This window comes from Halichoeres trimaculatus, unplaced genomic scaffold, assembly GCF_033239565.1.
Source record: "Halichoeres trimaculatus isolate MK-OKI-2021-1 unplaced genomic scaffold, fHalTri1.1 fHalTri1_scaffold_16, whole genome shotgun sequence".
NCBI classification, from domain to species: Eukaryota; Metazoa; Chordata; class Actinopteri; order Labriformes; family Labridae; genus Halichoeres; species Halichoeres trimaculatus.
Window position 1 is genome coordinate 13850736 of NW_027437194.1, and position 15483 is coordinate 13866218.

General features: G+C 39.5%; 1 protein-coding gene across 1 annotated transcript in view; it reads right to left on the reverse strand.

Moving 5' to 3' along the window:
• The window catches only part of shroom3 (shroom family member 3), a 56958-nt gene that overhangs the window by 33713 nt on the left and 7762 nt on the right, over positions 1–15483 (reverse strand). The window contains exon 3 of the mRNA XM_074691013.1: positions 1426–1617. Within this exon, the coding sequence (XP_074547114.1) occupies positions 1426–1617 (192 nt within the window). The remainder of the gene's footprint in view (positions 1–1425; positions 1618–15483) is intronic.

Genomic DNA, 15483 nt, shown 5'->3' on the forward strand with positions numbered 1-15483 from the left:
GTGAATGTATTCACACTAGCACCCCCCAGAGGCTGTGAGGTTCATAACCAAACAGAACACAGAATATTTCAGGGCTTGACCTCCTTATTAGGATGAAACTTGCTGTTCAGTGCTTCAGTATTTATAGTCTGTTTTAGGTCTGCACAGACTGAGCTCTGACATTCAATAATAAAAGAGAAAAGAAGTTATAAACAAGAAACTGGTGTGCACAGTCCCATACATTCACATACAACACAAAATTTTATCATCCTCATTACCGATGACAGCTAAACCCACGGCAAGTAAAAGAAAAACAAATCACATCACATCACATCACAGATAAACATTTTTTACAGCTTCTCATGAAATAATTGCTGCAATGTGATTTTTAGATAAAGTGTTAATAATTATCTTTCAAGTACATGTAACTGTGAAAAATAAACCACAATTACAAATTGCAAAACAAAAATATTCCAACTTTCCGACAGGGTTACATCGTCTACCTTCTTCATTTGTGTCTACCTCAATCAAAATCCAAATAACACCTTATGAGGTCTTGAGGATTGTCTCATCACTTCATGGTGTTCATAACTCAGCCACTTATTTATGTTTTAGATTGTGCACGTGCAATATAGGTTATGTATAACACTAAACACATTTTTACTCATGTAGTTCAGAAAAGACACGAAAACTAATTTCAGTGTCATTCAAATAACAAATGAAAACAAAGGAAACATGGTGAGGTTGTTACGCAGCAACTTGAGCAGACTGTGTTTGTACTGTGGTTTTCCTGTTGATCTGAGTTTGAACCCTGAGTCTATAATAAATCCTCCAAACATAGCCCACACACACACACACACACACACACACACACACACACACACACACACACACACACATATACCAGGTTTAAAAGGAAGCAGAGGCAGGACATCCTAACACAGGAGTGATAACCTCCACAGTTGGCAGCAGTTAACCTGTCAATGACATCACTTCCTGTATTAACCAGCAGGACGCTGGACCATCCAAAGGTTAGAAAAATAAAGAAAATTTATGCACACTGGAAGGAAATTATATCACACAGGAAGTCCCAACAGAAGCCGCAACTTGCAGAGTTGAATCCTCTACACGTCCAAACGAGTTCACAAGACATTTGAGGCTGATTGAAGCAGAAACATAACTGAAGCTGAACTACTTAGAGCCCCCCCTACTGTCTGGGTGCAGTATGGTATAAAGAGGCTCCTGCAGCACTGTGGAGGATCAATGCCAACTAAAGTCTTCTTATGTGTTAGATGGAAAAGACACTAAACCTGGTGTCTTTCATGAAGTTATAATTATGGATCCTTTAAGACAGAACCCTGAGGCTACAGGATTAATTCACTCATGTGTATTAGGTACACGTTACAAGAAGTGACCTGACCATGACTGTCTGAAGCTCTCTCCTACCTCTTCTTAATGCGTAGTTGGACTCCTCCAGCTGAAGATGATCTGCTGTGGTGGGATGGGGATGGTGTTTGTTGCTGTTGTGGTGTTGATGGGCGGGAAAGAGACGACAGAGGAGGAGGAGAAGGAGGGGGAAGAGCAGGGGGAGAGGAACATGGAGTGTCAAACTCCTCGATGTATCCTGGATCAAACTCCCTGCAAAGACAAGCACAACAGGAAACATTATTCCAACGAGAAATCCCTCCTCCACATGCAGTGATACCTGCAGAGAGGCTTTTTTATTCACAGGGGTTTGGTTAGAAACAAGTTGAGGTGCTCTTTTAAACAACTATCAGGGTTTTTCCCTGAATGATCTCTCAGTCCAGATTAAATTGGCTAATGTTCAACCATCACACCCACAAAATTTCAGCATGGCTGCCAAAATAAACCAGGTCGGTATGTTCAGGTCTGACTGGTTCAAGCAGCACGTCTGTTCGGTTCTGTATGACATCACTCTCATTTGGTAATCAACGATCAAAACAGTGTACGCTGCTTCCCTCAGAGTGTGGTTTACACATTAAAGGTCAAAGTTCAGCAGTCAAAGCATCCTCAAAGTACGAAATACCTCTGTGAAGCCCTTTGTTATTCAAAGACAGAAGGGTGTTTGTGAATCCATTTCCCACCTGGTCTAAGAGTTAACTTTTTTCAGTTATTACACAACAATGACATATTTTTACTTCCTTAAAGCCTGAGAGCAATAATTTGCTTAACTGTGCATCCAGCAGTTACCAATCAAAATTATATTTTGCAGTAAATTTCAATCTTCAGGTTCTTTTTGCACTGTTTATGTCCATACGGAAACAGCTGGCACCATGTACACGGAGTCCAGAGAGAGGTCAGGGATGTTTTTCTGAGAAAGGCAGGAAATGTGCGGAAAATGAGTGGGGGAGATGTGCACCAAACAGGACAGCTAGCAATGAGTGTGACAACAACTTTAGCCTTTGAGGAATGAATGTTCCACCACTGCAGGTTTGGGATGTTTTTAGCCCAGTTCAAATAGGGTCAGTGGTAAGAGTAGATGTATCACTTTATCCACTGAGTACACAATGATCAACACAAACTGGGTGTGGGAAAAGTGGTAAAATAAGGGAGCAAAAAGCAGTAAATTTGACCCTGAACACAAAAGCATATCAAAGCTGTCTATAAATGTTAATAAAAGCATTCGTCAAATCCGTTCAAGAGTTATTAACAAGTTAAACGTGTGTAGCTGCATTATTTGGTCAACAAAGAGCAGTAAATCATGGACTGTACACTTTATTTGTTAGTATTTCTAATATTCTGTAATCTTCTTGTCTGGATCAAGGTTTATTTATTCAAACTCATATTTTTAATAAAGTGACAAAATACTAAAAACTTTATTTTTATGTGTCTCATAAACTTCTGCCTTCATCCTGGAGCCGCTGAACTAAAGCAATGATCCACATTATACATCATAAAAACAACCTTTGTCTCAGAAAACAAACACATCAAGCTTTAAAGCTGTTTCCTCCCTCCACCCTGAAGAACCATTACAGCTAAAATCCTTTCAAACAGAGAGATGAATACACAAGACAATACACACACACACTAAGTCAAAAACACGCCCAGAGTCATACTTTGATCTGAGGAAATTCCACTGCTGACTATTCAGAAAAAGACTTTATACAGAATACATCGAAACAATAATGTGTCAAACACAAACACACACACACACACACACACAAACAGGTGCAGAGATAAAGAGTCATTAAAGTGAAACCTGTCGAGCAGGTCAGAGGAATGTGCGGCAGCCACAACACCCAGAAAATCACCTGAACAGGAGGGACCGTGCTGTCACATTCCACTTTCCATCTCAGTACACACACACACACACACACACACACACACACACACACACACACACACTGCACCTTTTACCTGACACTGATATCACCTGAGTTCAAAAGTTTCCGCCGGTTACTGTGACAGAAATGACACAGCAGCATTCAGCGAGTGGAATCAAGTTAGATGTCTTAAAACCTTGAATAAATTACATTTTGTTGTTTATATTTCTGTAGATATAGTGCTGAATGTATTTTCAAACTGCTGAAATGAATTCCAAAAATCATTAGAAACAACAGCTGGAAGTAGGGATGTTCACAACTAGTCAACTAAAAGATTCAACACAACAACTCCTTCGACATGTTGAAGTATACCCAAATAGTAATTAAATGATTAAACAAATAAAACGGTGCAGAGCTACCAGAAACACAAAACAATATCTGGAATCTACCAAAACCCATCTTAAATATCTTTTTATATATGTGTTTTTTTTGGGGAGGAGGTCCATGGTTAGTGATGATTTAAGAAAGGAAGAGACTGTCAAAAAAAAAACTCTTTCCAGGACAGAAAAGGAAGTATTTGGGTTTTAAGTGTTAATTTTTAAAGTGTTGAAAACAGTTTGTTCATTAATAACCTGAGTGTCGACTCAGTGGTTTATCTTAAAGGTCTTAAAGGTTATGTAATTCATAAACGTAAGAGGCAGCAAATCCATCAACACCTACAACCACTCAGTGTTGGAATTAACAGTTTGATGTTGCTTACCGGCTGTTAGCTCAGATTATTTTTTCCCGTTCAATAACTCCCAAGAAAAAAACAAATCCTTTAAGAATTTCAGGACCTGCACCAAAACGGTCCAACTTCTTCCTGGGCCGGCCCCTGACTGACCTTTCCAGAAGGTTTAGTCAAAACCTTTCACACGTTGCTATACAGGTGTGTCAATTAATTAATTTTAGGTTCATAGAGGATCAGTTTAGGGATCCCCACTAACAGTCTGTAGTTAGTTTCAACTAAAGGATAGAGTAACTCCAGGGTATTTCAAGGTGACATGCTGCCAGGTTATTGGTGCTGAGCCTTTTTCTTTAACTGATTCCTGCCATCCACTGACTTCTGGTATGTGGAGCTCTTAAGTTCTGGGACCCTGTTTTTCCTGGTATTCAAGCCTTGTCAATCAAATTTCTCATTGATTGGATAACGTCTCTAGTCTGCAGGATTTTCCTAAAAAATAAAACATCAATTTTCAAAGGATTCATCCTGCTCAACCATCTCCTACGGGCCTCTATGCATGCATGTCAGTGTCTGTGTCTGCCTCAACCCCCTCCTCTGCCTGTATGTTGATGTTTTTGTTGTTTGGGGACGTTTGCGGGCATCGAGTAGACGTGGTTGCTTTAACCAAAGTGAAACAGATAGAGCTTTTTCCTAAACGAGAGTGAAGCTTGGCTCGTCCTTCACTCGCTTTCAGGCACTTGGAGAGCAGCACAGGATGAAAAGCGACACGAGCTAGCTTTCTGCTAACCAGGTATGTGTTATATACCCGTGATTAGCTTCTGCTAACATGCAAAGTCTGGTTCATGGCTCTCGAGTATCTCCCAAGTAGAAACATGACACTACAGGTGGTTGCTGGGCTAGTGAGTGGGTTCACGTAGTTTCAGTTGGAGGCAGTGGATGTGTGCTGCTGCCGATCCAAGTACCCAAGTAACAAAAATTATGACAGACTGTTCCTTTAAGTCATATATTGAGTAATATTCCAGGGGGAAAACTCCAGCAGGATTTTAAGGGGTACTGAGAGTTTTGTAGGAAAAGTGTTGAGGGAAGATACATGAGTTAAAGGTTCTTTATGATGGGAAAGATATGTTAACAAACAGTTTGCATTAGCTTTATACACCTTGAATTATCTCTGAATATCTTGTTGCTAAAAGAATGAAGCTGAAATGTGACCAATGAGCGTTGCAGTGTTGCTCCTGTCACTAATCTTAGAGTGAAGTCTTGTGCTGTAGTGATCTGGCTGGTGGAGCCATGGGTTTGACAGTCTACACTTTCCATCCCTCCTGGAAGCTTAGCCTAACATTTTCTCTTTTGCTGAAGCTGCCATTAGCAGAAGAGGTTTCACTGAATGTAACTGCGCAGTCATCCTCATCCGTTTATGACTTTAGGGTAAACAGATAAGACTATGAGGTCAAAGTGTGAATACGTCTCAAACGTGTTGTTCAGCCTTACACATTGGCCACCAGTTGCTGGGGAGACAGTCTCATCCCTGTAATGACTTCCTCCTGTTCTTTTTTGAGCACAGAAACTCAAACATTGATTAAGCTCGATTACGTCAACGGGCAACAAAAGAGCACAAAGACAGAGTCAGCAGAGATGAATGGAGGGAGACAAAGACAGAGAGAGTAACAGAAAGAGGCAGAGAGTGAGAGAGAGGGGGGTGTATCAGTCTGTAGAAATATTCTCTTCTTCTCTTCACCTTAGTTTGTCACTAATTGCATTTATATATTATGCTATATGACTCAAAAAGTCACGAGTTAAAAAGTTTTGGTAACCTTCAAACACTGTCTTACACACACTCTGTGACACACTGCTGGAACAGTGATGGCATGCTGCAAGACCTCCTGACAGATACCATGACTCAGCTCTCACCTTCCTACTGCCTGATTCACTGTCACACCTGTAATGTTTTCATCATGAATACAGATAAAAAAAGACTGAAAGAAAAAGAGATACAAGAGTAAACTAGAAAAGCACTCAGAGATATTGTGATCGTCACGCAACACTTAAGTCCTACTTTAATGTTATACTCCCTTGCAGCAGACCATCTGCTACAATTTGGTGTTAGTTGCAGGTTTGTATGATAGTTTGTTACCTGACAGTGTTGAAAATTATGATGACCCAGCACATATTTCATATTCCAGATCTTAGTATCCCGAATATTGCAAGGATCTGGGTCATACTTTAACATCTGTCAGAAATCATAGTGACCTTGTCTTGTATTGTTTTGCAAAGCAATCTGGCCATTTATCGTGGAGTTATATACACATATGGTGAAAACAGCCCTATCTCACAATGATAAAGAATCCTGTAAAAAAAATCCTGGATCCAGACAATGATCCGGATCACCTCCAAAATGTAATCACTTCTTACTTATCCCATTTGAACATTTCCTGAAAACATAATCTTCCTGGCAGAGGTTACAATATCAAAAAACTGCAGTTCCTCTAGTAGCCACTTGAGGCATGTTCCAAAAGTGAGTCACTGCACATAGAGCCCAGTGTTAAAATGCTGAACTTACAGCAGATTCAAACCAAGCAGGAACCTCCCGTCTAAGATATGAGACAATGCAGAAGTGCTAAAATCTGCTGTTTCTGGAGTGTTCGCTTGAGGCTGGCCCCGTAAGTCCCGGAAGTCACATACACACCAAACCAAAAAAAGCTGTTGTCAAAGCAGAAATTAACCTGTTTACAGCCTGGTTCAAAAAACGTCTCCTGTCTGAGTCGATAATTTTACTACCGGCACCCACTGTACAGGGGTTGAATTTTTTTCCAACTGTTCAGAGGATATTAAGATTGCGAGCTCCCCCAATAAGAGGCACAGCTTAGGGTCAAGGGACCGACAGGCGCCCCATGGCTGTAGGTGAAGCCCTTGCCACTACCAATATGGCCGCTATAGCCGATGTGCTTCATTTTCCGTTTCAGAAACAGACAGGTTATGTTGGCGCGACTACACCCATGCTTTATACAGTCTATAATTTAAACATGACTATAGCCTGGTACAAAAATATAATTATTCTCTTCAGCTTTACATGGTTGTATTCTAACTAAATCACTGGTTTAAAGATTAAAACTGTCGTAGCTCTGGACCCATTCATCTGCAAGTCCAAGACTTCTGTGACTGTGTTTCATTATGTAACTGGGCCCAACAAAGAGAAGTCCATGAATTGTGTTGTTTTAACACAGGGTTGTTTGGTCTGAGGGCTTGCTAATGCTATTGTTTCATAATAGGATTAAACCTCTGCAGCTAGGTGGCAAGATGTGGAGAAAAACTTAGAATGCACGAGATGGGACTGTTACAGCAGATGTAAGCAAGCCTGCTTTTTCATGATACCTGCTTTAAACAAAGACATGATGCTTACTTTTTTCTAACAGGAAAAGATTATAAAGTGTCTTCTCTCAAAGGCTGTGTCATCAAACTATTTTTATTAACAAAAAAATGATTCATTTAAAGGGCCCTGGGGTACACGTTGGGAAAATGTTTTATCCCCAAGTGGAGATTAACCTTTTGGTTCAAACTTAATCTTTGCCAGTGCACGAGGACTGAATATAAAGGGACAGGTGTTGTTTTATTCAGATTTGCATTTAACCCCAGCCACACACACAAAACAAAACAAAGCACATGCAAATACAGAGTGAAGGACGGGCAAAGACAATGGTGACCAAACCTGCTCAACAGTATACTAACTCACTGACAGCAGAGTCTGTTCACCACCAGCCGGAGAAACATACACCTCAACGTTACACTGGTGTCGTTTATATGCACAAGACGACTCTTGCTGTAAAACCTCCAGATGCCTCCTGTCAGCCAGCTCGTGATTCATTCAGAACACAAATCACTGTGCATACAGGCGACTGTGATCACATGCTGCCCCTGTTTCAGCACCACAATCTCAACATGATGGGAAATAATCCCAACCTACTAGATGATGACTAAAAACTTCACTGCCAAACCTTAAAGCTGGTAAATAAAATATCACGAGTTGCGAGAGGATGTACTGTGCTTTAATCTTCTTTCAGTTTACCACACCTGACCAATGTGGCTCGACGTCTCCTTTACCTTATCAGACAACTTTACTCTGTTTCTGTTCATTTAGGCTGAACTGTGCTGACTGTTGTGAAACCACAGCTTCAGATGCCAAAAACAGAGCTCTGTTAGTTTGGGACAGTGGTTCCCAAAGTCCGCGCCAGGATCCCTGGAGGGTCCAAAGACACCAATGAAGGGGTTACAAGATAAAACTCCTAGTCTGGGACTTTTATTTTGGTGGTCACAGGCTGGAAAGTTTGGGGACCCATGGTTTAAGATAGCATGGCTTTCGATGTGACACAACATGGAAAAAAACTGGAACAATTTACTAATACTGATGACAAGTGCCTTAATAATTAAAACAGGTTAAGGATTTTGTGCTAAAAGTTAACCCAGTAACAGGGTGTCACCAGCTGGATGTAGTTAGTGATAAAAGCCCTGTTTCTACCAGGCAGTTCAGTTTCCTTTGTCTCAGTACGGCATGCATTTTGTAGTGTTTCCACTGACTAATCCCAGGAAAGTTTCCCAAATAACCAAGACCAGTTGGGGAACTTGTTGTGACATATGAATTCATTACAGTAGACGGTGAAATTTTGTTCACTTAGAAGTTTTGTTGGTTATTTTTCATCACATGGCCCGTGACTGCTCCTAATGTAAGTTTGGACTGAATAAAAAATGGATGAGTAATCAATCTATCGTCAATCGATTGATGCCATGCATTACAGTTCAATATAAAACATTTGTGAGCAACATTCTAATAAGATAGGGTGAGATGAATGACAATTTTAAATGTTTGGGCATTTTGTTTTAAATTAATTCTGCACACAATAAGCTGTCTTCCTAGTAGTCATGGCCTTACAGGCTCAACTGCACAAATATAAATAATAAAATATAAAAAAATAAATAAATTAAAGTCACTATATGGGAAAAATGGTTTAGATAATGTAAATAAAAATTAATAAAATGGAAAAAAAAATCTTGAAATTAATCTATATTCCAGAAAATACATAACGTTTTTTTTTCCAAAAAAATCTGTGCCTTCCATGTTTTTTTGTTTTTTTTTTTTTTGGCATTTTGTGGATTTTTTTCATTACAGGTCCTTATAGGTCTCTATATTACATCAAAAGGTTTGGATTTTTTTAGTAACATTTTTTCTGCTGAAAAATCATTTTCTGTGAAACTTCTTTCTATCTATTTCATTGTTCTTAAGGTTTTGAGTTACATTTCTGTATTAGGTGAAGTGTTTCTGGTGGTCATAAAATGTGCAGGGGACAGGAAATGGAAAGAAATACAAAACTCAGAGTATCAAATATCTTTTTTTTGGCAAAGTTACTGCGCAGGAAAACTAAAACAAATCACCTTTGCAACACAAGCAAATTACACTCCTACATGTTCTTGTTGCTAGAGGACAGAGCGTCTGTGTTTTGACTCCCATCATTCATTTTAAGGTTGCTGGAACTGAACAAAGAAAAACTAAATCAACCACATTTAACTTCCCCTGTTCTGAGCTTCAAACCCTGGATGAGGAATGTAACCAAACAGTTAAAGAGTGCAGGAAAAATGACGCTGCACTCTTTAATTGGCAGCTCCTCGTGTTCTTGAGTTGTTTTGCCTCGAGGAAAACAAAAACTTTTCATGTGTAACGTAATACAAGTGAAGTGCAGACTGCTGCTTAATGAGGATTAGAGGGGGAGGGAACAGCTGAAAAACAGCTACAAGGTGCAAGGCAGGGAATAATTTGGGTAATACACATTCACACAAACAAACACACACAAAAACACACACAACCATGACTGGGAAAAGCGTATCACAAAACTCTAACAACAGCAAGTTCTCTAGTTCAAAGATATAAACAACAAAGCAACACATTCACACAACTAGGATACAAGACTTCCATAAACCAGCACAAAACACACACACTCAAAGACACACACACACACACACACACACACACACACACACACACACACACACACACACCGAGAGCACAGGTGTGTGGTGATAATCTTACCTTAAACATTAGCCACAAGTGTCAGGTATCAATAAAAGGCAGCACAGCCCGCTACACACATGCTGCACTCGTAACACAAACACACACACACACACACTGAGGAAGTTCATTAAAAAAAAAATATTTTGAGCTACCTGCTTTATGTGCTCACATCCTTTTAAAGCTGCAGGAGGATAAGTAAAGTGCTGTAAATTATGTCAACATGAGAAAAAAGAGCATCTAGGAAATAAAGATTCATAACAAGTCTTATTTCATAGCAGCAGCTACATGGAGATCCAGATAACACATCACATTCTAACCTCGATAACCAGCGGCTACTTTGAAGTAACATTTCATGCCCCAGTGGGCATCAGCTGTCAGTGCAGGAGGTGGTCACCAGCTTCCTCCTGTCTCCAAGCTCCTCTCCTCTTAATACAGGGATGTGTAAAGGCCAAACAAACTCTTACAAAGGGCAAAGTCTTCAAACCCAATAGGATCATCTATCCACATGTGTTGACTGATTAAGGTAAGCAATGACTGGTTCTTTCCTTGCATGCAATGAAAGCACGCTCAAACCTGATTGGCCAATACGACTCAGACTACAAACAGAAATAAGAAAGCACCAAAACATCTTGTCAGTCACCTTCAGATTCAGCATTCATATTCAGAAATCTTTTCACAGCGGCACTTGTCACAAACTGCATTCCAAACAGGTTGATGCCTTTTGAATTTTAATTCAGACAAGCCCTGCAGCCTGACGGGGTGTAACCTCATGGAGCCTGAAATAGGTTGTGATGAACAGTTGTTGTTCAGAATGATCTGGAAGAAACACAAAATTTTCTAAAGACATCCTTATTTCTATAAGAATAATCTACTCATAGGAATTTCTAAAACTGTATTAGATATCAAAACAAACTTTTTTTCTGGTTTCCTTCAACTAAAAACCTGAGTTTTGCAATTTGGATCTTATTAAAGAAATGTTGTTCAAGTTAGTCTGTTATCATAATGTTAAAATTAGACTGTACTAAGTTAGTGTCCCAATTATGATGAGTACAAAAAAGTCTGATGGGTCAGAAAACTGTCAAATGATCAATGATCAGCACTAATCCTAGCTATTAAAACAAAATTACAACCTTATTAGTTCAGAAAAGAAAACCATCTTAATTGGAGAATGATTTCATAACTGTGTCAGTGTTGTCCTGTTTGAATAATTAAACCACAAAAATAATCTACACTCAAAACACACTTGCACACACACAACCATAGACTTACATTTCTGATGGACAGCTGATCTGAAAACACTCCTCTTTGTTTTCAGCTTGTTGTAAATGAACTGATGGCATCGTCCTCTCTCCCTCTTGCCAAGTGTGTGTGTCTGTGAGTTATTTAAGCTTACCTGTCTGCTCTCAGCCAATCAGAGCTCACCTGAATGCACCAACCAGAGCTGGGGAGCAGGTATGGAGGAGAGGAGAGAGTCAGACAGACCGGTGAGGTGAGAGAGGCCTGACAGGTGTGTTTGGTGTCAAAGTCACACGCACACCTTCTTAAAACTGGCACAGGAGGATGGAGGACGCACACACACACAATCGTTCTCTCACAAACATAGAATTATAAAATCATATAACACCTGCTTCACCTAATCCATCTTACACAAACAGCTCAAATTCAAACACCTGATATAGACACACACTTTTATAGCTCTAGGCGAATAAAGTTCTCACTATCACACACACACTCTCACTCACTCACTCAGACATTGGTCATGTGCTGGTTCAATCCAATAAATCTTTATTGTCTTTAAGAGACTGTTTAAGCAGCTGCAGGAGGGGATCCTATGGGTCCTGTAGGGAAAGTGAGGCAGAGGTAAAGCTGGTTGAAAATACAAAAGGCTGATCTCTTTATTTTGATATATTGATTATTGATAGTTTTCAATGAAGTGTAAAGCTTAAAAATGCTTCCTGTGTGAGGAGCTGGCTGTGTAATGACCAGTCACTACCAAGCGACAAGAGTCACTTAAGAAGATAAGACAATGCAGAAGTGCTAAAATTGGCTGTGTCCACTTGAGGCTGGCTCCAGAAGTACCAAAAGTCACATACACACCAAGCCAAAAAAAGCAGAAATTAACCTATTTACAGCCTGGTTAAAAAAAACATCTTGTATCTGGATTGCTAAGTTTACTATTGGCACACACTGAAGGGGGGTGAATTTTTTTCTGACTCAGCAGTTCAGAGGATATTAGGAGCCCAAGTTTGCTCAATCAGAGGCACAACTCAGGTCATGTGATTGACGGTTGCCCTATCGTTGTACGTGAAGCCCTTGCTGCTTCTATGACTGCAAAAGCCGATCTGCTTCATTTTAAAAGTCCCAAAAATGAAATCTGTCATAGTTACTTGAGAATCACTTGTTGGTTTATCAAATCCATGAATATATGATTATAGCTGTACTGAAATGCTGGTTATACTGTATATGGTGTTGAAACTGTAGTACAGCCAAACCTTCCCAGTCCCCATATAATCCAATGCCTAATGCCATATCAGAAAAAAAGCTTTACTACCAAGATGTAAACAAGCACAGATGACAGGTGTCATCTCATAGTGCAAAGCTGGTTTGTCAGTGTTTTGATCTATAGATTGGTAAATATAAAGTTGTATGTAGCCTGTGTCTAGTTAAGCTAAATAATTGCTCCACCAGAGCATGGAAGACTGAAGACTGGTGGTTCCAGCCCTGCTAATGTTAGTCACACTCTGCAAACTAGTTTAACATTGTTCACCTGCAGAGCCACAGATCCTTTTTTCAGTAGTGTTAAATAGTGTGCTTGATTTTGTATATTTTCTCAGTGTTTTGTCATTTTTGGACTTTTGGGTGTCTATCAGAATGAAAAAATATTTCAAGCACAAGAAAGTGAAGAACGCTGTCAGGTCTTATCGTGCACTTTTTTGTTCAAGTTTTCAATTTTTTTCTAAGTTTGGTGCTAATGTTTAATTTTGATGGCATGTAATGGGCTGCAGAGCTGACCACTCTGTTGGCAAATGCAGCTCCTGCAGGGCCGTGAGAGGAGGAAGATCGCAAGGAAACATAAACAATAAAAAAAAGAGTCAAAACTGAAGTTTCTATAACCATGCATTACTGCTTCAGACAGACACAAAAATCTGTTCTGCTGTGACCCCTTGAGGAATTCATTATTTCTGATTAGAGAGTTGGGTGGGACATCAGTATTTGCTCCATGCGCTGATGATCTCTTCAGACACTGGCCCTAAAATTATGTCTATAGTCCAAAATGTCAGTGTGTCTCTGGGAATCAGGAGTAGCATCACATAGTTGAGCAGCATCTAGAGCTCTCACAGTCTTCTGCCTTTTCTGCACTACCAACCAACCTAAGTATGCACGTTTAACCTCCTCTGTTTAATTACTGGGCAAAAAGAACACAAGCTACTTACATATTCACATGAAAAACAAAAAAACACCTTTTACTAAAACAACAGACCTGAGAACTGACTTCATCCTCTTCCCATCAGATCCTCACAGGAAGCTGATCAGACAAAAACACACTCCTACACACTGTTCATCTGGAGGAGAATATTCTCATGCCTCCTCGCCACGCCTTCCCATAATACCATGTGTGTTTCTACGCCTGTCCTCTAGTCTGTGAGTGTGTCTAAAGTCTAAAGTCCTGCTTTGTGTCATGCCTCTCACAAGTCTTCTAGTGAATAAAAGAGACAGTAGCAACAGAAGCTTTGCTTCCAGTCACACCCGAAACCTAAATGCATACCTGGCTTTATACCTGACAAGGCATCCACCTGAATACTCCAAAAAATGTTGGGTCACATCCGTAAAACACACCTTGTGGCAGCAATATTGGAGGTCACTGTCTGCTCAACATCCAGAGGAGCCTCGGAAGTAAAAAGTTGTAAATCTATTTCAAAGATTCAAGCATGAGTTAAGCTAACTTAAGCCGCACAGCAATACCAACCAAAAGGTATTCTTCATATCCACCTTTTTCTTAAGGGTCACGAATATGTAAATAATAATGGGTGAAAACTCAGCTGATATAAAGGACCAGAGAGCAAAAATAAGTGACTGGCTTTATTTAACAGTTGGATATCACTGCTTTTCTAAGCATCAATACATATGATAAGTTGTGGACCTGCAGTGAAATCCACTTCCTATGAAGACCCATGGAAACAAGATAATATTGAAATCCATCCATACCGTATTAGAGCAACATTATTATATGACAATCTGCACTACTAGCTGGCTAAAAGAAAAACAGCTGTAAATTCAAACGAGGCTGAGAGAAGTTAAACACAAAGATTAACAACAATGATTTATAATAAAAACTTGGAAATAAAGAGTATAATCTTGAGGGATGGGGCTGAGCACAATAGAGATTGAACATTTTCTCCAAGTGCATTATTTGATTTCTCATCCCTTTTCTTCCATCCCCTCAGAGGGAAAATTTGAGAGTTAAGAAACCGCAGACTCTTCGTTTAAAGAGTAATACGTTTTTTGCTTCTTGATTAGTTTCAATGAATGTACTTGATAACAGCAAATGTAGCTAAGAATGAACCTGTTTTTGGTTTCCCATACAACATTTTGGAGGAGACATGGCTAAGATTCAACAAGGAACGTAGAAAATATGACAGCATCTTAACTTAAACTGAAAACAAGGTTAAGCTATTTATTCCTGGCAAAGTTATACTTGCCTCATCAATTCAAAGAGACACAGAGGGCAAAAGAGTAAAGAAGAGTAAAGAGTGAAAAAAAAAGAGTCATTTGCTGTTGAGGAAGACAGAGACAGATCTTTTATCACAGTTTCTTCTCTCAAAACTTATCTGTAGTGTAACCATCTAAAGATATTTGTTAGCCCACTCGCCTCAAATGACCACCAGCTACCTCTAATCATCACATTCAAGACAGTAGATTTCCTGAAATCTCTGATGCTAAAGATATTAATATGATGAGCTAGCTTTTATCAGACACACAAATGTGGAAATCCAAAAGGTCATTCAACTTTTATTTAGTGACTCCCGGACAATAATGAGAAGTGTTTTTCTGTCTGTGTTTATTTATAACTACCAGTTCTGATTTGGACTCTGAACCAGGATGTAATCCAGACCAGTTATAGATTACACCAGTTCAGGAAGCAAGGAAGGAGGGAATTTCTGAGGCAGCAGTTTATAATGGTCATTTATACCTTGAGCTAACAAGATGGCAAAGAACAACATTTCAAAAACTACAAAGAAAAGCCAAACTCAGCTGAATGTATCCCTAATGATCTACTCTAAAAAAGTGTTTACATTTTAATGACTATTTAGCTTTACTCATATAGACCTTTAATCGTTGCTTCGTGTAAACACACTGAAACACAGAGAGGGGTGGCTAGCGGTTAGCCAGAGAGTTAAGTAAAATAAATTTCAGTTTTGAGTTACACTTCAGGAAAACTT